Genomic DNA, 23,220 nt, shown 5'->3' on the forward strand with positions numbered 1-23,220 from the left:
CGCACTGATGAAGAGGGCGGCGGGTATCTCGGGCGGGGGGCTGCACGGCGGCGGCTATCTCGGGCGGGGCAGATCGCGGTTGGAGCCCAGGCCTCGCACGGGGGGCAGCAGGCGCGGGCCTCCGTCGTGGTCATCGCAGGCGGCTCACGCGGGGAGGAGGGGGCTCATGAGGGGACGGGGGAGGGGGTGGGGGCTAGGCGCGGGGACGACGGTTGGGAGGGCGGGGGGCACCGGGGCAGGGGCATGCCCTCGCCTGTGCACGTACCCGTCCACTCTTAGTAGGAGTACAGATATTCCCTTTTCCTCAAGTTCGAAACTTGGCTCCTTAAAAATATGGAAAAAACAAATCGGGAGAAGAACAAATGGATCATCAATTACTACCTCTAGAATCCAGCAACTGCACGCAAACTCATGAACAGAGTAAGACCAGCCCATATGCCATCGAGACCAAACTTAGGAGCAGCTACTAGTAGGAATATTGATGAGACAGCTCCTACAAAAAACTGAAACAACAAAGATTCAACATTATTTTAGTGACAAAGTTGTGTTAAAGTGATAACTGCTAAAATGATAATGTGTGATAGTATATTGGAGACATAATAATGGGACAGAGTAAGATTATGAATCAGAACCGTGGAATATGCAGCATAGGCAAAGTCAGAAACACCATAGTAGAGCCCATCAGCACTACAACACAAACACCCCTATAGCAACGCATCCGCAGCAACACATGGTTTTATGCGTTGTAAGAAATTAGCGGACAACGCTTAATATGCATTGCAAGCATCATCCGTTAAGTTATTAGGGTAGTGGCAACGCTTAATATATGTTGCTAGCACCATCCGTTATTTAAATAGGATGTGGCAACACTTAATATGCGTTGCTAGCGGAATGTATTGATTAACTAGGATATGGCAACAGTTAATATGTGACATTTGCTAGTGGAATGTTTTGATCTTTTCACTTCCCTGTGAGTATCAACAAATCTCATGATATTTGACATTTGGAACTTATGCTATCCTGAAGTTTGAAGTTGAGGGGCATTGACCAGGTAAAAATGTCAGTATATGAATTTAGCGTTAGCTTGCTCTTTTGCTTGCTGTTTGATCAATAAAAAGACAATAACCTTAATGTATCTGTGAAGTAAAAGGCGCAAGTAAAGACAATAACCTCTGATAGTGCTCTCCTATCGCATTATTGTAATCTTTTGCACATATATTTTTCTGAAATGCTTTCTTGTTGTTCATCAGTTTCAGTATCTAGGATGAAGTTTTAGAGCTGCCAACTGATTTCAGTTTTAGAGCTGCCAGATTTCAGTTTCATAGCTGCCAGATTTCAGTTTCAGAGCTGCACTATGAATCCACACTTGATTCTATTTTCTTTTCAGATTCAGAGCTGCAAGATTTCTACAGAATTTGAAGACTATGCTACCAAAAAAAGCTTTCCTAATTTACCTAGGATGAAGTTCAGTATTGTTTAAGATGAGTCATATGTACATGATTGCAATATCTTTGTCTCCAGAAATATTTGTACACGCATGAAGTGGTGATTATTTTAAGTTGTGCTACTCTGTATATCGACTATTTTATTTTAATGAGAAATGGTTTGTCTATTGCAATCGTGTTTATGCCTGGGATGAATTGGAGCTCCTCATTTTACAAATGGCAAATGCTGCTGTGTATTAATTTTTATTCAATAAATGGTTTATTTCTTGCAACACATATATGTGCTCTCACAAATCCATTCTAAATGTTGTCATTGTTATACGGTTCAACAACATTGCAATGCATAAATGTGTTGCCATAAATCTAAGCAAAATGTTGCCAAATCCAATACGGGTCAACCCGTCTTTGCCGGTACAAACACATGTAAGCGTTGTAGTAGGGAATAAATATCCGTTGCGGCGTAGCAACGCTTATAGCCATGGCTTACCAACATATATATAAGTGTTGCAGTAGACCCTAGCAACGGCAGCATAGGCAACACATAATTATACATTGGTATAAGCCTTAGCAACACTTATTTCAACTTTTAGCAACGCATAAATGCGTTGCAATAGGGGGGTATTTTTGTAGTGCAGCCACAAATGCAATAGCATTCACCGGCTGAGAAATAGTGACAAACTGCAAAAATCCAACAATTGTGAACATAAATCTCTGTACATGTCTTCAGAAATTAAGTGTAAAATTCTCATTTTTCAAGCACGTTCTTACCCAGGCTCTAGAGTGCGCTACGTCTAAAACTGCTGGATCATCTGTAAACAGCAAAGACAAAGATCCAAACCCAACAAACAAGGAAGCAGCAAGGAGAAAACCAATCACACCTCCAACCTACAAGGAAAAAAGGAACAGTGTCAGCTCCTTAAGGAGAAGGATAAACTGGTGGCATTTCCAAACTATTCCAAGAAATGACTTCTTAACCTGCAGGACTTTGTATAAAACCACGCGGGCTGGCTTGTAGTTCCCTTTTGCATATTCGCTAGCAAGTAGAGCCTGGGCAAATTAGGATACTTCACAAGTAAATACACAGGTAACGAGTTCGATGAAAGTTTCATTCCATTAATTTTGCAGACCTGGCCAGCAAGGGCTAGAGCATCATTGAGTAGAGAAATTGTTAACCACAATTGCAAGCATATCTCATAGCCCACCATTGGAATAGGCCCTTCCCTTGTAGCCAGAGATGTAGACAGTGTCAGTGTCAAGAATACTGCAATTGTCCTGCCAATTAGTAGACCACCTGAAAATTGTTCAAATTTCAAGTGGCTATCATAAAGGTCAATTACACTAAGATGTCTTTTTGACCCAAAAATATATTACCCTAAGATGTAAGTTAGGGTGCTTAATGCGTTAACAATAAAAAAAGTTGAATTCATGAAAAATTGTCTGCCAGTTTTGAATCAATACTTTCTAATGATTAGGCAAAAACCATCAGATGAAAAATCCTTGGATGAGCTTGAGGGATATTGACCAACCAGATTTCAGGTAGCGGATGACTCCTCCATCCTCAATTATATTCCATGAGAACAGATCTACTTCATTATTCAGCTTCCAAAGGAGGATGAATGCTGTCAGGTACCTGAATACATGTAGACAAAAAAATACTTTAGACAACTATAAGTTAGATAATTATAATAGAGGCATAGATACTCCAAGTAAGAAAATCTCATTTTATTTATAAGGATATCACGATGGCATCAACATACTCCGAGGTCACAGTGGCCAGTGCAGCACCGCTTACTCCTAGACCAATTGGAAAAATAAGTAATGCATCAAGTACTGCATTTAATAGGTTGCCAGCACCTGTAAGCATCGTACCATCAGTTCCTTGCTTGATCATTTTGAATCAATTACATAGAGTAGCTAGAATAAGAAATAAAAAATAGTTACAACAAAAGAATGTGCATTTAAATAGCAAGGTCAAACCAATTCTAGATGGACAAAAAACTAGTGTTACATTATTTTGTCAAAATGAATTGGCAAAGTCTTACCCACAGCATATAATGGTGTCCTCGTGTCCAGGAATCCACGAAATGTACCCTTGGCTACAAGTGCCACTATGATCGGTGGAGCACCAAGTGTGTCACATCCCGATTTAAGGGCAAACCCGGGTGCGTCTCAAATGTGTGCTAGGATCAAGTCTCACACATATGATGACTCATGGTACAGAAATCAATGTCACATCTTTATTATATATAGGAGTTCTATACAAAATAGCTAAATAAATACATCATATGACGACGACGATCCTCCACAATCCCTAGTTGACTGGGAGACGACGACCTAGACCTCTCCGAACTCATCGTAGCATCCTTCATGTTCCTCCAGCGGTACCTGTTGTTGACCTGGTGTGATCATAGCAAGGGTGAGCTCCCATACGGTCATCGCTCAGCAAGTGTGGGAAAAAGTGTGTTTGAGCTCACTTATGGTGGGGCTCATGTGTAAGGCTTACCAAGGAAAATGGTTAAGGCTGAGCATTGCTTTTAATTTTGTTGGTCAAAATTTTATTAGCAATTACTAAGTATAAGTGAATACCAATCCCAAATAAATAATAGATCATAGATGAATAATAAATCCCACAATGCAATGCAAATGCATGTCAGGTTAAGTTTAATTCCATAATTTACTCATGTGAGTGTCCGAGCCGCTCTTGACCATGAGCACGGCTGATATACCAGTTTTACACTCTGCAGAGGTTGTGCATCTTTACCCATAAGCCGTGTTACCCATTTGCCAAGGGATCGTGACTTCCCATTCATCTCTACCGAGGGGACGAGGCAGGGTCCCACTACGAGGCCTTTACAAAGTTCCACTAGCTTCAGAAAACCCGCTATGGTTTCTGCGAGAAGGGGGCGATATAGGAATCCCTCATCCGAAAAGCCATCGCAGCATGATCGACCCGAGAACCTCCCTATACCGGTAGCTCCTCACACTGCGGTTGCCCCTTTCGGGTAAGGTAGTCCTCCACTAGCTTTCCTAATTAGTTAGCCAAAGGCGTCCCATTCCACCCTTGTGGTAGCACTGTTTTCTCGGGTGGTCGCTCCATGTTCCAATTAAACAATGTGATCTTATCATGCAAAATGATAAATAATCCAACAATATATAATGAAACATAATGGAACATGGTCATGGATCATAAGTATCATTATCCCAAAAACCAGGTAGAGCACTAGCAAGACTACCCAATAATTCATTTGTATGCAAGGTGTAGGGTAAACAAACTAGATAACCTATTAGGTCCCATCAGCTTAACCTAACTATGCCACGATGATTAACAGAATCATGAACATTATTAGGTCAGAAAATGTGATCAAGGACATAACTTGCCTTTTACTTGCGATTCCAAGTACTTCTCCAATGCAAGATCCAGGTTTCTCGCAACCTCGCTTCTAATCGCAGCAATACATATAAATAGACAAAGAGTAGGTAAAAATAACATTACACCAAAGATGGAAACAAACTACACAATAATATTCTACGCATCGCTACGAAACCGTAGGTTCAAGAACCACTAAAATCGGAGTTAAAACGAAGAAGTTATGGATTTTCTATAATTATGGAATTATTTTTATACTAGAAACGATTTTCTGATTTTATTTTATAATAAACAGCGAGTTTTGGATGACGGGTTATAATACCTAGAAGTCCAGGGTTTACATTGCTAAAAACAGGACTCATCTGCAATTATTTTTGACTATGAATGGACTGCGGGTTGATTAAACCAAACTCGAGGGTCTCATTATGAAGATTGCCACCGCGGCACACGGGCAATCACTCAGAGGCACAGGATCACTGATCAACGCCCAGCGTCTAATGTACCGAAGGGGTATGCGGAGATCTAATCACAGCCATTGGTTATGAAGCCAAAGGCCCGGATCAGCTCTCCACTGAAGCGGTATGGTGGATATAATCCACACAGTTCCCTGAGATCCAACGGTTCCCAGCCCTACTTCCCTGCGACGACGGCGATTGGAATAGGGCAGGGTCGGTCCACGGTGGCGTCTCGCCGACGCACAGCACCACGGCGGCAGACGTCTGCAAACCCAGAGCACCTCCGAGAAAAACAATGCAGGGACCACGGCGAACAAAGGAGTGGTGGTGTTGCCGAAGGCAACGACGAAGTTGGGGGCGTCCTCGGTGCGATACTACTCCGCGGCGGCGCCACGACATCGACGAACAATCCCCGATGCATAGGTGGGCAATTCTCCATGGTTCTCGGTGCTATACAACGTATAGATGAAGGCGAGGGCACGGAGGGGTTTCTTACTGGTGATGATGCCGTAGGGACTGCTATCCTTGACGCAGGGCGGATCCGCGGCAACCCAGCGACTCCGGCAAGCAATCTGGCCAGCACCGATGTCCCACCCTTCATACCGAAGCCTCGGATATCCTCCCCGCACCACAGTGAAGCACCGCGGCCGCTCACCGAGGGTGGAGAAACGGCGCTGAGGGGATCCCAGGCGCTGCGGCTCACAATCTCTCTCTTCGCTCTCCCCGATTTTGCTCTGCAGCGGTGGCGTTGAGATCTCTCGCTTTGTTTCGATTAGATGGGACTACGGCATGCTTAGGCCGGTACTTATGCACTCGGAGCCAGGGGGATTTGCACGGGTGGAGCATAGCTGGTGGATCTTGGTTGTTAGGCGAGATTCTCCGCTCGTTATGGCCGAGTCTGTTTACGGTACGAGGAAGGCACTTCTGGCAACGGGGCCCGCGCGTCAGCGAATCAGACGGAGACACCTGAGTGTTTGGGAGACTGGTGAGTGGGGCCCGCGGGCAGCATCCCAGCGCGTGTGGAGTTGGTCCGACCCGTCAGTGAAACACGCGCGTGAAAATGGCTGGCCTGCGACTGTGCGATGGAGGCTGACCAATGGGACTGATTGCCAGCGCCCTGGAGTTCTGCGTGGAACACTTTGTGCGGCTGAATCCCGGGCCCCACGCGTCGGTGAGAATCGTGGTGGAGCTGCTCCCTGGGCTGAGCAGATAGGTGGGCCGAGCGGGGTATGGGCCGGGTTGAGGAGGATTTGGCCCAGTGATTTCTCCTTTTCTTTTCTTTTGTTTCCTATTTTGAATTTCTTTTCCTATTCTTGTTTCATTTCTATTTTCAAACTTCAAATTCAAATCCAATGTTTCATTTGAGATTCAAATATTTAGATGCACAAACAAAAATCCCAACATGGATGCAAAGTATGATTTTATTTATTTATTTATTTATTTATTTATTATCCTATCTAAGCAAGGCTTTTAAATATGACATTCATACACACTAAAATAGAGAATAGGTATGTTAAGAAATATAATCTCTAGTTTATAAAATTATTTAGAGAATATTTATAAATATGTTATTTCAACAAAGTGATAACTAAAATCATATAGGGGTATTTTTATTAAATCTTTATTAGAAACCATATTTGTTTTAGGAGGTGTAACTTTAAAATAAGAGAAGTATTATTAAAAGATATTTCAATTCAAAACTTTTGAGAGTTTTACTAAATTCCAAAAATAAGATTGAGGTGTTACAAAGTGCCCTCAGTGTCAGAAACTGTTCTGCTGGTGCTCGCATTGGTGAATCCTGTGTTGACAGTAAAGTGAAAAACTTATGTTCAGTGAAGAGTGTTTTGAAAGAAAACTGTAATAATATAGAGAATTAGTCACAGAAGGTGTCATTAAGTATAACTCATAGCAGTCGCAACATTATGGAACCTTAAACTTTGAGTTGACAGACCATGGAAACCTGGTTTCATAGTCTGAATTCAAGAAGCCCACCCACCACGTACAAAATGGCAAGGTAAAATAGTCTAGAAGTGCTATATTTTTGCAGCACCAAATGTGTGACATGATAGGAAAATGTTTGTCGACAAGTTTCCCATTAGATTCATATAATAAGGTGAAAGCACTTTCAGATATTTCATTATGAATAGTGACTTAGGCACAATGATTTTTGCAAAGATTTCATTAGCAACTTAGGCACATAGACATCAGATGGTTCAGACCAACAGCCAACCAAATATACATGAAACACCTAAGAATATTAACACCCAGTGCTGATACCAAGTTCAAGGGAAGAAATATAGATCCTAGAAATCTAAAAATGTGAATAAATTGGTCTTACGTACGACGGGTATACCAATGATGTTTATCAGGGTCCCAGATCCAACAATCAGAGCTACCATTTCCAACAGTCCAATACCAGTAGCTAGAGCCAAGGATGTTGATACAGCCGGAAGAACCTTCTTTTGTTGCCTTACCTTCTCTATTGGTGTCAAAAATTCATCTCCTAGGTGAGAACTAAACACTAATCAGTGTAACGTGAACAACAGAGCCTTCAGAAAACAAATGGAAATGCTTACTTTCCCTTGTGGTGTTAGAATTGCCATCCATTGCCTGCTGCTCAGCAACAAAGGATGTGGTGACATTAAGTAGCGGCACATTAAACAGCTTGGATACCAAATTGAATATGGAAGTCGATGCACCAACAGCCTCAAGCTGAGCCGAACCTGATAAGAGACTCTTTCTCATCAAATGGGTGAAACGGTTGACACCCTCTTAATTGTTTACTAAAACCAGTGTCTTCCCTATTTTTGTATCTAGGCCTTCATCAGGCCCATGAGCTTTTCACATCATCATATAACACAAAGGATAACTAGATTTTACAATGCCGTGCCGGAGTGAGAGCAAGGTATGGCATGCATGATTCTAGGTTTCAAATGAAGAAATGAATTGGATTACAAAAGCTCAGAATAGTGGATTACCGATATGTCCGACGAAGGCGGTGTCGACGAGCGCCGTGATGGGGTCCGCGGCGAGCGCGAGCACGGCGGGCGCGGCGATGGCGAGGATGTCCGCCGCAACCCCGTCAAGCCTCAGCCACCCCGGAGCCCCACGCCTCGCGACGGCCTCATTCTCTTCCTCTCCCTTAATCTCAGTCTCTGGCCCCTTATCGGGTGTCACCTCGTCGACAGTGTCTGTGACGACCGGCTTCCCACCACCATGACTTTTGCATCGTGGGAGACTCCTCCACCGAGGCAGAGTAGAACGGCGGCGGTGGCAACGGCAGGAGGTCCCCACGGATGGGGCTCGGGCGTGCGCGGGTGGCTGCAGGCCTCGTCAGCGTCACAACCCTCACCGCGCGTCACTGTTGCCCTCATGCTCCTCCCCAGATGCCTAGAAGTCAAGCCAGCTAGGAGAGAATGGAGCCCACACTGGTCTCCCGCATTATCGCTCCGCGCACAAGCCATGCCGGCCGCCACGTTACCATGATGCTCGTACCACCAGCCAATGGGAGAGAATGTGAAGGAAGAACATAACTCACGGCTAAGAAGAGGAAAGCGACGGCAGAGCACGCAAGGACCTCACGACGTTAGCTCAAGCAACTTAATCGATGTGAGCAGCGGCTAATGGGTGATTCAAGTCCATACCAGCACTTTGCCATCGTCTGCGCCTCCAAATGGTCGAAGCATTTCCCTACACCTCCATTTCATCGAATCCCTCTCTGCCGTGTTCCGTAATGGCAATAATCTCGCCGCCATGGGCGTCTGGTCACAGGGGTCGGAGTGTGCGATTGGTAGGATTGAACGCGATGCGGGCCAGCCTTTTTGGGCTCGGTGGGCCGTGGGCCCCCATTTTTGTTTGGGCAGCAAGGGAAATGAATTTGATCCTGCTCATCGATCTTATTCATTTGGCCTCAACGATCAGGATTAGTTTGGCTTCCACTCCTTGAGCCTTCTGCTCAAAGCAACCACCGCTGGCTCAGCTCACTCCGGTGGCCTCCGGCCGCCTCTGCCTCCGAGGATTCGCTTGGGGGGAGACGTATTATGAGGTTCGCGGGGTGGTACCTGAAGATTGCGGCGGTGGGGCCTCCATTGGCGCTGCCATGGAGCTCTTCATGATCCACACGGGCTTTTGTACACTTCTACCTCCCCTCACCCCCTACCTGCTCAACATCCAATCCCCCCTTGTTGTTTCTTTGAGATTTTCAAAATAGTGATTATACTTGGACGGATTATGTGCAGTTCAGTGCATCTTCCCATCAATAACAATCCAAATATTTGATATTTTGGTGTCCACATAACTAGTTGAAGTTACCTAGTACCATTCATCCTGTCAAGTTCATTTTGTTTCTCTGTTGTTCGCTGCTGCATCAGAATGCCTCTTTTTTTAAACATGTTTTGCCTCTATGGTCCTATGCTACAGATGAGAAGGTAACTGTCCTGGGGTCAGAAAAACGAGCTTGGGAAAGCAGTCTAGAGGCCCAAGCTATGAGAGAAGCTCTCAATCCATGGCAAAAGCATGATGAACAAGAACAACAGAAGAAATAGTCAAGAGTTATGTGTCTTAAGTGTCTGCGTTCCCATCCGTATACCCTTGAATCAGGTACTATTAGAAATTAGTGTTGATCTTTTGCATTTGCTGAACAATCTGCAATTTTTTGACTTCTTTAAAATTGCTGGATGCCTGGATGGTAGCTTCCAGAACACGTTGAAGGGCTATCGAAGACAGTTATAAACTGCTTTTTTCATGGGATGCAAAAAAAAGAGGGGACATTGTACACTATCACACTGGGTTTCACTTGTTTTTATGATATTTTAACATTAGAACATCAGATTTTGGGTATAGAAATGGGTGAAAGTTGTCTGCTTCTCTGTACAATAATTGAATGCTCTATGGATTGCTCATGTAATCCTTTTCAGTTATGATATTTTTTTAAACATCATTTGTTGGAACAAAAGGGTGTACATAACAACAGTAAATATGGAGGAGTTTGCACATAGCTCGATTCAATGAGCATCAAAAATTCCCAATGGATTTTATGCAACCTGGCTCCAATTGTTAGTATTAATGCCCAGTAAATGGAATAATACTCGTTCTGTACAAACGTACCACCTCCTAAGCTGATAGTTTCCTATCCTCTTGATGTCTCCTGTAATGTATTCATTTCACGTATTGTATGTAACCCATTTCAGCTAGAACTAACCAAAATTTTGTACAAGCTAGTTTCTCTGTTAACTACTTAACTGGAAACTTGGTGATGGTGCTTACAACTTGACCAGCTAGCGGCAGTAGAATAAGCTGGTTTTGTTCGTATGAATAGAACTATGCTTGATGCTAACCCTAGAATTGTGATGCAAGCCCACACAAAGAAGGTGGTTGAGTAGCACTTCACCCCCATGCACATAATCATGGTGTCAACAATGCCAGTCCAGTTATCCACTACTGTCATCTTTTGGCCATTTCCATCGTATACCATGGCAGCAATCTGGCCATAGAGGAGTGAGCCCAGCGGGATATTGGTAATTAGGATGTTGTGATTCACTCCAATGCTATTTGGTCCAAAGAGCTCGGAGGTCACTGACATTGCTGCAGCAAAGATGAATCCTGAGCTTAGACCAACTAGTGTTGTTCCTGCTACCAGGGTGCTTGCATCTTGTTGGTTCCACATAAGGAAAAAGGCCATTGGCATGGGGACCAATGCAGCAGCAAGCCACCCTGTGCGAGCAAGTGGCACCTTCCTGTATACAAATTTTAGTTAGGAAGCATGTGATATGATGACATATATGTTTGTATATAAAGCAAAACAGATACCTGTGAAGGATGTCAGGTAGTGCAGAAAGAAGACGACCGAAGAAAGAGCAGGATGAGTAGGCAATAAGTAGCATGGTGAGCTGTGACTGCTGGTGCAATGACTGCGCAATCTGCCCCAAGTTGTTGCTGTATACCAGGCCAACAGTGGCTCCACAGAAGTAGGCTGTGTAGTAGAGCCAGAAGTCCACACACCAAATGAGCTTCTTTGCACTATGTTCTTCACCGAGTGCCACCAGGTAGCCCTTGCTCACTATTGTTCCACAACAATTGCCCTGCATCTGGAGCTCCATTGGTTTTAGCATCATCGCATTGGACTCCATTTGATGATTGTTTCTGATTAGGAGCGGCTGATGTGGGTCATCATGGTTTAGTAGCGATGCAGGGTCAGGGCCATCTGTATCCACATATGAGGAACTGGAGCAGGCAGGGATGATGAGAGGAAGGGCGAGGAGAACCATGGCACCTATGAGGATGACCCATGCAGTAGAGCCAGTTGCGGTGAAAGTTCCAAAGACCACAACATATATGCCAGTGATGAATGCAAGGATGTAGAGGCCGAGGAAGACACGCCTGTTATGCCTGGGCGCACTTTGGAGGTGGCTGTCATTTGTGTGGCAGAGGAGGATCACTGGGAGTGCAAGAATAGAGACACCAAGAGGGAGGATTGCATTGAGGAGGAGGCAGATAGACAGGGCTAAAGGGGAGAGGGCGTTTGCAAAGAGAGTGTAGAAGGCAGCGCTGAGCCCGTTGAAGCTTATTGAGAGGGAGAGGGCTAGGGAGCGGTTGTTTGCAGAGAAGTTGCGGATGCAGAGAACAAAGCAGACTGTGTTGAACCAGCAGATGCTGCACCCTGCTATCAAGCAGACCAAGAACACCTGCAAGGGCCAACATATGAATCAGAATTTGATCAAATAATTAAGTTCGATATAAGTTGCATGTTGTCTTTATGTCTTGGCAGTTTAACCTCTATTGTCTCTACATCTTGACTTAAATACCTTTGAGGATAGTGTTTGCAATCAGTTTGTCCAGAGTCGAGACGACTTGTGTAATATAGTTTGTTTACTGAAAGCTACAGGATGGATTTGTATACTGGGAGCCCAAGCCCCGTATGGTATCGAATACATTGTACGACCACAGGGCAGTACATCCTTCTTTTTTTACTTTGAACATTTAGTATAAACGCTTTTAAAATGTGATTGAAAGGGGGACATCTAACATCAGTTTCTTCAATAATTCCCAGTATCTAGATATGTGTTGAGCATTGAGTAGCTAGGCAGGAAAGTGAGCATTGGCATTCCAATAACTTAGTGTGATTATGCATCTGGGGATATACAGTTTGTAATGGAGTACGACACAATCGTGGCGTTGTGGCGTTAAACTCTGATTCAATTTGTGTGTAGTACATGTCATATATTTCCCATGCTGCTCCTAGAAGGAAGGTGGAAAGAAGGTTTTGTAGTAGGTGGATGATGCAACAGCAGTGACTTGCGAGACTGGAATGGCATGCCGTAGGCGTGTGTGATGCCGGTGGGGATGTTGTGGTATCTAGCTGATTTTTTTCTTTTTCTGAAGGCGTCACCAGAGAGGTGCGTGCCTCACTTGGATATTTTCCATTGGTATCTAGGCTGATGTGATTGCGATGTGTGTTTGTTGTTGTGATGGTAGACTTATTTGGCAGTGGATGAGAACAACCCGTCAAGATATTTTAGTTTGGATAAAGATAGTGTACTGCTGGTGTTGTGGGAGAAATGAATTCGTGTGGTTTGCTTGTTAGTAGAAGCAACAACATTTGACACTTTCCCCAGGATGTTGATGTCTTGCTGCCAGTTGATGGAATATATGTGGTCATTGTTTAACACAGATGGAGAAGGTTTTTAGGATTGGGCGCACCTATCAATGAATGAATGAACAAGATGTATACACCAGAAACAAAAGGAAATGGAGGATGTGTTGTTTTAAGGTTATTAGACATTTAATAAAGGCACGAGTGTATGGGTTTGTGCAGGTGGCTCATCTAGCAGTCAAACGCAGAGCAGAGAAGCAGACTGGTAGAATGGAAGCAGAGTTGAGTTAGTTGCAGATAACATTCAATTCAGAGACCTGAGACTGAATTCCAAGTGTACTGGTTGGTTGGTTGGTTGGTTGTTGATGGGCATGTTTTGATCCTATGTGCTAAACTTTAGCAGGGTGCTAAAGTTTAACACATTGTAAACCCTTAAAATATGGTTTAAAGTACTAGGTAATTCTTGGAGAAATAAAAATTTGAGTTTATTTTAATCTATGTTTTGTATGTGAGACATGTTTCCTTTAAATAAATATTAAATAAAAAAATTAATTTATGCATCTCATGCTGGAGTTTTGTTGTGCATTTAGCTGAGGTTTGAATTTTAAAACTGAGTTGAATTTGCATTCAGAATTTGGAAATTTGAAATAGAAAACAAAACAGAAACTAAAAAGAAAAAGAAAAGGAAAAGAGAAGAAATGCGTGGGTCAAATTCCCTCAACTCGGCCCAAAACCACCTCTCATCATTCACCCGCGCCGGCCCAACTCCACTTTAAAACCACGCCGGCCCAGTTATCCAGCCATCCTGGCAACCCACTCCCCCGCGCCATCACGCTTACCGGCGGGGCCCGCTTCACGGTTCCTCACCCGCGCGTGCATAGAGTCTGCGTTGCGGGGCCCGTCGGCCGGCCTCATGTGCACCTGCTCGGTCACCGCCAAGTGGGCCACACTGGTCAGCTATGTCCCCCCCCCCCGTAACAGACGGATGCGAGCACCAAGCGCGTTAAAAAACTCGCGGACACCGTAACCGCCGCCAGCTTCTTTGGCTCGGTTTGTTGCGATACGGACCGCCTGGGTATAAAGCACGCGCCCCGTGACCACCTCATCCAACGGCTCACAACTACCAGGCGTCGCTGAGGGTTCGTCTCCGAGAGAGATAACGCAGAGAGAGAGAGGGAGAGGTCCGCCTCGCGGAGAAGACGCCGACACCGACGCCCGGGCCTCTGCAGGGAATCCTGTAGCACGGGGAAAGGTCGGGTGGTCACGCACATGGCCTTGCTGCATCAGGAGGGTGCCCTGAAGGCAGGGGAATCCTTCACCGACGAGGAGCTTCATCACCGAGCCGCTGCACCGTGGGCGGGGCTTGACGCTGCTCGACCACCGGTGAGAGGCCTCCCATGTTGTTCGCTAGGCCGAGTAGAAGATGAGGCTACCATCAATTCAGCGAGTACGGCTTCGGGGCTGGACTAATTGCTCAACGGAGGCATGTCGCCGTCGTGGATCGACGCCCCGGCGTGGACAGCACCTTCCCTATCGTCACCATCGGTGAGTTCCCCGTCCGTATGGTCACCATAACCCCTGCATCGTGTAGCGCGGCTTAGGTTAGAGGCTACGATACTGTGGCATGCTCGGAGCCGAGCTCCAACCATGACGCCGCCGCTTACGCGTGGACGCCGCCGTGCCCTGTTGGCTGGGGGGTGAAACTGGTTGGCCGTTCGATCTGGATGTACGAACGGGATTTGGATCTCAACGTTTTGAATCTGAGTCACTGGTTGAGATGGAGGGCCGAGATTTGGTCAAGGCGTGGACATCCCGTAGGCCGTTGATTCGGGATCCAAGGACACCTAGGGAATACTGATTCGTAACCCAATCCGGTCTAATCTGGGCCGTTGCTTCGTGATCGCGCGGCCTAGGACGAGAGATACCCTTTTGGTCGAACCGGTTTTACAAATGAGACCCTGAGTTCTTTATAAATAAACCCGCACTCCATAGTAGTAGAAATATCATTACCCCCAGGTCCCTAATTTTATGAAATCAACCCTGAGCTTTATAAGAATAGTGTCAACTGTACATACAGGCTTCGGATTTTATAAATATAAATCTGAAATATGATTTTTAGTACAAAAATAAATTCTGGAAACTTGTAAAACTCATAACTCCTATGTTTTAACTCTGATTTTTCCCGTTCAAGTTGCGTTAGCTTCATAATAATATTACCTACACTTTAGTAACCTTATTTTACCATATAACATGTCTTCAAAAATAAATATTTATTTACCCCATGTTTATTTATTAGATCAACTCTTCCAATCATAGTTAAATGTGATACTTTAAATTGTCTATAATTATAAACCAACTACAAGATGATCTCTAATCAAGTTATAACTTAGATTAAAGTTGACTTAGTTAAATCTTTAATATATTTCTCACATGATTTATAAAATCAACATAGAAACATAGTTTTATTATTTAACCATGTAAATCTTGGGAAAATCAAAGCTTTTCAACCGTAACTTCGATTTTTGTGGTTCTCGAACCTACGGTTTCGTAGCAGCACGTAGAATATTCCTACGCTGTTTGTTTCCATGTTTGGTGTAATGTTATTTGTATCCATTATTTGCTTATTTGCATGTATTGCTGCGAGTAGAAGCGAGGTCACGAGGAACCTGATGTTTCAATTGGAGAAGTACCTGGAGTTGCACCAAAAAGGCAAGTTGTGTCCTTGATCACTTTCTTTGACCTAATAATATTATTGATCTCACCAATGCTCGCACTGTTAGGTTAACTTGATGGTACCTAATAGGTTACCTAGTATTGTTTACCCTACACCTTGCATACAAATGAATTATTGGGTAGTCTTGCTAGTGCTATACCTGGTTTTTGGGCTAATGATACTTATGATTTATGACCATGTTCCATTATGACTTATTATTGTTGGTTATCTATTATTGTTCATGATAAGATCATTGTGTTAATTGGAACATGGAGAACCACTCCGAGAAAACAGTGTTACCACAAGGGTGGTATGGGACGCCCTTGGCTAACTAATTAGGAAAGCTAGTGGAGGACTACCTTACCCGAAAGGGGCAACAGCGGTGTGAGGAGCTGCCGGTATAGGGAGGTTCTCGGGTCAATCATGCTGTGATGGCTTTTCGGACGAGTGATTCCTATATCGCCCCCTTCTCGCAGAAACTGTAGCGGGTTTTCTGAAGCTAGTGGAACTTTGTAAAGGCCTCGTAGTGGGACCCTGCCTCGTCTCCTCGGTAGAGATGAATGGAAAGTCGCGATCCCTTGACAAATGGGTAACACGACTTGTGGGTAAAGATGCGCAACCTCTGCAGAGTGTAAAACTGGTATATCAGTCGTGCTCACGGTCAAGAGCGGCTCGGACCCTCACATGAGTAATTTATGGAATTAAACTTAATCTGTCATTTGCATTGCATTTTGGGATTTATTATTAATTGTGATCAATTATTTAATTGGGTTGGTATCTACTTATACTTAGTAATTGCTAATAAAATTTTGACCAACTTATTAAAAGCAATGCTCATCCTTAACCATTATTTGTGGATAAGCCTTACACTACACATGAGCCCCAACCGTAAGTGAGCTCATGCACATTATTCCCCACAACTTGTTGAGCGATGACCGTATGGGAGCTCACCCTTGCTTACTCCCACCCCAGGTTAAGAACAGGTGCATTCCAGGCGAGGAGGAAGACTTTGATGAAGATGAGTTCGGAGAGATCTAGGTCATCGTCTCCCAGTCAACTAGGGATTGTGGAGGATCATCGTCGTCATATGGTGTAATATATTTTAGTTATTTTGTACAGAACTCTGATTATTTAATAAAGATATGACATTGATTTCTGTACCATGAGTCATCATATGTGTGAGACTTGATCCTAGCACGCATGTGATTCGCGCCCGGGTTTACCCCTAAATCCGGGTGTGACAGAAGTGGTATCGGAGCAATGTTGACTGTAGGACATAACCTAGATAGACCTGGTCAAACCGTTACCTACTTTCCTAAGCTACTCTGGTTCTTTCTAAACTTTCCTTGATCTTTTCTAGATCTTTTCTCATCTTGTGCTACTTATCCTCTGGTTCATCTTACCTCAATTCTTGCTATTTTAACTTACATTTTTTTTCTTTTGAAAACCAATGGGATTTTACACTTTTGGAATCCCACACCTAAAGTGATCCTTAGGAATAGGACACCTAGTACAAAAAAACTATTTTTATAGGCATCTATGCGGTTGAATGCTTGTTCTTATGATACCTGTTTGATTTGGTTCTTTGATTGAATGTGATCAGTCGTGGAGTAATGTCCGCAATTGCATCTGTATATGCATATATAAGCATAAAATATGTATATAAGATGACCTGTCAACTTAGATTATCCCCCATCAAATGATAAATCCATCCTAATAGACTACAACCCATAGGGCCTTTTATGACCATATTATTACGTCACAAAGAAGGGTTTTTATGTCATAGGTTAATTTGTTGTGACGGTGTTGTGACAAAAAGTCTATTGTCATAGAAGGTGCGTGGTAAAGGAACTGATATGACGATATGGCAAAAAATGTCATAGATGTTAATGACGAATAATGTATTCGTCAATAAATCTATGACGCTCGTAAATGTCACAAATATGGTTGTAAACGTCATAAAACGTGACAACACACCTTGCCACGTGGATGATGATGTGGCACAAAGCTATGACAAATACATTCGTCATGAATTTGATGATGTGGCATGACAGCTGATGTGGCAGAGCTTCGTGACATATTGTTTTGTCATAAATGTGGTGACATGGCAAAAAAACTTATGACAAATATTTATGTCATGATTGTTGATGACGTGGCGCATTAGTGATTTTTTCATGAAATATTATAAATCCATACAATTTGCGATCATGATTGATTCTTCATGCATACAATATGTCATTAAACAAAATAAATTGTAATGCCGAAATTATCTAATTTCAAAGTATATCATCCATCCAAAAAAATCTAGCACAAGTATTTCAACAAAAAACAAATTTGGACTCCAATAACATAAATCCTAATAATCATGTAGCTTAGGCTCATATAACTTTAATCCTCCATCTGGTATGTGATGTATCTTGACACCATCAAGTTGGTAGGCATATTTAAGGAGGCACTTGGCTACAATTTATGCTTAAAATCTGACGAAGGAGGCTACTATTTTCTGCTATGGACTTCTTCACTTAGCAATGGTCTCATCAGATGCCTGTGTCTTAGCCTTCAAGCTTTGGACTTCATCTCGTAGTCCATCTTTTTCTTGCCTCTCAATTTGTAATTGAGACTCAAGTTGCTGCACCTTTGCTGAAACAGTCATTTAAGAGCTTTTGTTGGTGGGGGCTAGGCCTACATTCTGAAGGAATAAACTTGATTTAGGTAGCACTTGGGAAACTACTTCTATTGAAGACTTTACGTGGTGTCCATCTTCAACTGGTGCTGCCGCCATTGATTCCATATCAACCTAGCATATAGAGATCAACTTAGTGTATTGCAATTCCATATCAACATAGCACACAGACATCAACCTAGTGCATTGCCTATTGAGAGGTAGAGGTGAAAGGGAAAAAAGTTCTTACAAAAGCTTTCTAGACAGTTTCGCTAAATCCTTTCTTCTTGCTGCAATGCATCTCCTTGAAAAGATCAATTGCACTAGGTTTGATATCTTTAAATTTATCTTACTTCTAACATGATGTGAATTTATTATTGTCAGCAAGGAACATTTAGCACAGGTTGGACATCTGATTTGGTGAAGCATGCAGTATAAGATTACTAGAACAGTTGTACAACAAATGAATTAACAAAGCACTGCATGTATTAGATATTAAATACAAAGACTTAATTACATGTATGCAAGAAGATCTGCTTGTAGAAGCATACACAATATCTGAGATGTAAAATTGTATGTATTATAATCATTACCATTATAAGAGTAATCAAGTATATGGTGTAGCTATAACATATTTAATCAAGAGCAGTACTTATAAATACATATCAGGTAGCAGAAGCATTCAAAAGAATTCATGTTGTAGCTAGTACATGGATATTAGCATAGTACATTTTTTTTGTAACAACACAATACTTATTTGCAAGCCTAGACATGAACAGTTAGCAGGAGCATTAAAAATATTTGAATGGATAGTGTGTATTAGAAGAAGTGCCCATTCTGAAAATAAACAACTATGATCTTTAATTGTAAGTAACATTTTTATCTTATTGACTTCAACAAGTGTGCAGATACGAAAGAAGTTTATATATGACATGGTAATTTTCTTACCATTGAATATGCCTTTGCAATGTAGGATTGAGAGCCTGTGCCCTGTGGAAACTTTACTTGTTCACAACTAACTTTGTTCTTCATACATGTGTCCTATACATTGAATGAGTATGACAGCACAATAGAGAGATTATAAATTTGAAAAGGTACATCCGTATTTATATGGAGGAAACTGGAGGTTGATGTCAAATACCTTGTGCTTTGAGGTAGACCACATTTCCATTAGAAGTTTCCATTGGTCGTCGATCATGAACGAAATAGGCGATGTAGTCCTCACTTGATTCGCTGGAACCCCATTGAAGTATTTCTTTTTTAGCTTATACCTCATCTAGCGTTGCCCACCCTTTAGCATATCAATGCATGCTGCTCTTACTGCTGCATTATCGGCGTCCATGGTGAATTGTCCCTAGTAAGTTAGCAGTGAATCCAGTATATATGTTTGCAAAGGACGGTAAACAATATCTGAGGAAAATGAAGTACAAAGCTACTTACAACAATCTTTCCAGTGTAGTTTTCTATTTTACCGGTGTTCTCTTCCTTCTTGTACTCCGTCCTGTGTGGAACTATCGGCATGTGCTGCCTAAGTACAATCCCACCTTCTGATGCAAATTTGACAGCTTGGGTAGGTGCCTCTGGTCTTCATTTCCCTTCACGAATTTGTATTGGAATTTTAATGCCTAATCCTCTGCTTAATGATTCAAGTTGTCGACACATACTACTTTGTCTTGGTACTAGTTCTATTTATTGTTGACAGTATGAAAAACTAATAATTAGTATGAAACCAAAATGAAATTATCAACTACTAATAAAGTTCATATGAATATTATATTTGTTACTATAAGAAACAATTGGCATTCATATACATTGCAAATGTAATGATAAATCATTGGACGAAAAATATGAATGTTACCTTACTGATCATCTCATCCACAGATCCCTCAATATCATCACCACCATACAACGATCCAAATTCCTGAGGAGCATCATCGTTCATCCTTCCACTTGGAATACTGGCCATCATTGATCGTAATTGAGAAAGTCCTAGCCGTTGCATCATTTGATTGTTCTTGATGATTGTAATTGCCTTCAGCTTCTAATAGCCTGTAGGAGTAGGTTCTATATCTTCTACAAATAAAATAATAAAAGAAAAATGTTATTGATACATAGAAGCAATATACTGTACTGATACTATTGTACGCAGGCTTGTCCAATGTTTAATTGTCGATTCTTGCTATTTATCTGTCAATAGGTTTTCTTGTGCTAATATGTCAAATTATGGTCCATTGGATTTAACTTTAGGATCCCTACATATTCTATTTCTCTAATGTGTCGCTCGTTGTTTTGTAAAAGTATATAATCTTGAGCCATAAAAATATAAGCATAGTAGATTGTTGCCATGAAAATGTGTTGTTTTATATTGCCATGAAACAATGTTGATTTTTATCTTGTGGGCACTTAGAGTTCAGCAACATCTTCAAATTATGTGAGGACCTACCATATGAGTTAACGTTAACCAAGTAAAAATCAGTAACCAATGTGACAGTATTTGGGAAATAGGAAAATATCATGCAACTGCATGAGTGCATTGCACTATCTCATGAGGCGACTTACCTATCTAAAAAATGTTAGCATGGAGAAAATGTAGTGTGGAAGCCTAATAATGTAGTGCGGTGCCTCAATAAAGAAGTGCTAAAAATATTACCAACCTAAAAAGTGTTAGCATGGCAAAAGAATGTTGATATAAGCAAAAAATACTTTATTGAACTTCAAGTATTCAATGTGCCTTCGTGCTTAGGTGCATAGAGCCGCTTTGCTGGTGCTAGCCTGATTGGAAGTGCCAGGATGTGTGGAGCGTTGCGAGCGGCGGCGATTGGCAACTGAATACGCATCGCCATCGCGTCGCTGCTGGGAAACGAAATGAGGGAGCCGCGCACGCCGAGCAACACATGAAACAGACATACCAGAATTGATTTCTTTGGTGCATTGCGCTGCCCGCTAGGCTTTTGTGGGAGACGGGGGTGTAGCAGTTTGGCAATTGGCATGATGGGGTGCGTATAGAGCCAAGATAAAGAGGTAAGAACTGATTTTATTTCTTGAGGGGGTGCAGCTGCACCTGCAATCCTCAATTAGGATTTGCCCCTTTCGATATCAGACTAGGGTTCATGCTTAGTACAGTAAGAACTTACCTGCACGACGCCGTGGGACTCATGGCCCCTTCTTCCCCGGGGGATCTTGAGGTTGCGATGAATAGGCTCAGATGATCTACCTTGCTGCGCCGCCGGCACGATTGGAGGAGGTTACGAGGAGGAGGATGAAGATGTGGCGCAGTTTTTGTGGGAGGAAGACTACGGAGGAAAGTGGGCGTCGATTGCGGAGAGGCTGTGCGGCCTGCGCCGCCGCTATTTTTTTTGTTTTTGGCGTGCAGTGATTTTATTTTCAGTGAATATGGCGCCCAACCATTCTAATATATTCTACTTGTTCCTAATTACTCACGGATCATATTCATATACTAGGTATATGCCCGTGCGTTGCCACGAGAGTTAAAAATTAGTATAAAACATAAATATGAAACGATCAATATCACTATAATATGTAAAATATGTGTGGCAAAATATTATTGTAAAACTAATATTATATTGACGATATAAATATGTCAAAACATTTTTGAATCATAGTGAAAATCAGAATACTAATGAAACCTTTCATACACAAGAAGATCTTCGATTTCTTTTGCAACTATCAGGAGGTCCTTGTCTTCCACCAGGTCAACCTTATTCATGCACAATATATGCCTCTAGTTTGGCTTCACCTCCGTACCCAAACATTTAATTAACTTTATAACACGTGAATTAGGCCTGCATAAATGACCACATAGTTTAAAAAATATATTTACCATGACTTCTAACACAAAATATAAGTTAAACAAAAAAATGTGAGTTCTACAGCAGGCTCTTGGTACAGGTGTTGTTTTGGATTCAATTTACTCTGATGATAAGATTACTTCGCCATCATTCAGTGCACTTTTGGACCCTCAGACACCTAGGTGCAAGCGTAGTGCCTTAGGGGAGGTAGTGGATAAGGTGGTTGAAAGAAGGCAGAAGAGGATGAAAAATAATAGGAAATCAGTTGTGCGATCAAGAGTGAGAAAGCAGGTCAAATTCTATTGCCTGTTTATTTTTAGCTTCTGTATTAAATGCTATTGCTTGTTATAAATTCAACTTGAAGGCTTCCCGAAATGCTGAGTGGTACAGATTTTGGTGTTTATTTTGTACTATTTAGCATGAACTCATAATATTGTTTCTATTTTTATCAATCTTTCTTTTGAGTGGAGGGTATTCAACAAAGGATCTTGATATTGAACGGTCAATTCCTGCAAAACTGTTATTCCTCAGATAGGTAAGTAATCGGTCGATGCTAGCTACTTATTCATTTCTCAGTTCCCTTTCCACTTCTTACTATGGCTCAACAGTCAACAGTTATGTGCTTACGCCATGTCGTGCTACTTGGTAACAAGTACTCTAACTACTATATATATACCTATATTACCGATAACTGCAATCGATCTAGAGTCCCATACAGCTATAATGCTCTGAGATTCTTATCTCTATTACCACTATCAAACCACCTCCTATGTTTAAATCTATTGTTTTCTTCCAGTCCTAGAAGAATGAATTTGAATTTAGTCTGCCAGCCTTTTACTGTCGTTTTGGTCTTAAATTTACCACCATCCTGGAAGGACCAAGTTCGTTATGTTCAGGTTGCTTGGTCTTGAATTTGAAGCAGCAACCAAAGGGAATGTAGAGTAGGGAAAGGAAGTTATTTTCCCTCTTATTGAAGTTTGTAAGGGGTACATCTATTGATTCAGAGAACTTATTGGATATTAGAAAATGTCTGTGTTTTTCTTCATAAGTCAATCGAACCAACAATGAGGAATTCCCATTGACCAACTACTATTCAGTTAGTACTACTCACTCAACTCAAATTTGTTAGATATACTTGCACCAGTCAATGAAAATGACAAATGAACTAATACATGTTT

The 23,220-nt window shown here is 42.2% G+C and overlaps 2 protein-coding genes and 2 pseudogenes across 4 annotated transcripts; 1 reads left to right on the forward strand and 3 right to left on the reverse strand.

Moving 5' to 3' along the window:
• Window positions 1-1,809: 1,809 nt before the first annotated feature.
• On the reverse strand, window positions 1,810-8,731 carry LOC103630881 (uncharacterized). The gene is made up of 12 exons (XM_035960265.1): window positions 8,725-8,731; window positions 8,246-8,596; window positions 7,844-7,990; window positions 7,610-7,770; window positions 7,020-7,065; window positions 3,488-3,577; window positions 3,203-3,299; window positions 2,972-3,075; window positions 2,573-2,736; window positions 2,421-2,492; window positions 2,214-2,330; window positions 1,810-2,123 (listed from the first exon to the last, which is right to left on the reverse strand). The coding sequence occupies exons 1-12, from the start codon at window positions 8,729-8,731 to the stop codon at window positions 2,025-2,027; spliced, it is 1,455 nt and encodes a 484-aa protein (XP_035816158.1). The 3' UTR covers window positions 1,810-2,024.
• A 448-nt stretch (window positions 8,732-9,179) lies between these two features.
• LOC100277558 (LOC100276710-like pseudogene) lies at window positions 9,180-10,221 on the forward strand (annotated as a pseudogene). Its single transcript, NR_158704.1, has 3 exons — window positions 9,180-9,397; window positions 9,687-9,866; window positions 9,959-10,221. The product of NR_158704.1 is annotated as a protein-like pseudogene (transcript).
• A 24-nt stretch (window positions 10,222-10,245) lies between these two features.
• Window positions 10,246-11,570, reverse strand: LOC109940319 (Major Facilitator Superfamily pseudogene; annotated as a pseudogene). Its single transcript, NR_163453.1, has 2 exons — window positions 11,076-11,570; window positions 10,246-11,002 (listed from the first exon to the last, which is right to left on the reverse strand). The product of NR_163453.1 is annotated as a Major Facilitator Superfamily pseudogene (transcript).
• A 6,269-nt stretch (window positions 11,571-17,839) lies between these two features.
• Window positions 17,840-21,548, reverse strand: LOC100304370 (uncharacterized). The gene is made up of 6 exons (NM_001165808.1): window positions 21,368-21,548; window positions 20,092-20,306; window positions 19,674-19,828; window positions 19,375-19,556; window positions 19,182-19,274; window positions 17,840-18,368 (listed from the first exon to the last, which is right to left on the reverse strand). Exons 4-6 carry the CDS (start codon window positions 19,507-19,509, stop codon window positions 18,225-18,227), a joined length of 372 nt encoding a protein of 123 aa, NP_001159280.1. The 5' UTR covers window positions 19,510-19,556; window positions 19,674-19,828; window positions 20,092-20,306; window positions 21,368-21,548; the 3' UTR covers window positions 17,840-18,224.
• Window positions 21,549-23,220: the final 1,672 nt, after the last annotated feature.

This window comes from Zea mays, chromosome 6, assembly GCF_902167145.1.
Source record: "Zea mays cultivar B73 chromosome 6, Zm-B73-REFERENCE-NAM-5.0, whole genome shotgun sequence".
NCBI classification, from domain to species: Eukaryota; Viridiplantae; Streptophyta; class Magnoliopsida; order Poales; family Poaceae; genus Zea; species Zea mays.

Coding starts and splice junctions, on each gene's coding strand:
- LOC103630881 (XM_035960265.1), bottom strand. Junction 7,771..7,843: donor TTCTAACACCACAAGGGAAA/GTAAGCATTTCC, acceptor GTTCTCACCTAG/GAGATGAATTTTTGACACCA. Junction 3,076..3,202: donor CTGGCCACTGTGACCTCGGA/GTATGTTGATGC, acceptor ACATGTATTCAG/GTACCTGACAGCATTCATCC.
- LOC100304370 (NM_001165808.1), bottom strand. CDS start 19,509: ATGAGGTATAAGCTAAAAAAGAAATACTTCAATGGGGTTCCAGCGAAT. Junction 19,275..19,374: donor GGTCTACCTCAAAGCACAAG/GTATTTGACATC, acceptor TTCAATGTATAG/GACACATGTATGAAGAACAA. Junction 18,369..19,181: donor TTGCAAAGGCATATTCAATG/GTAAGAAAATTA, acceptor TCTATATGCTAG/GTTGATATGGAATCAATGGC.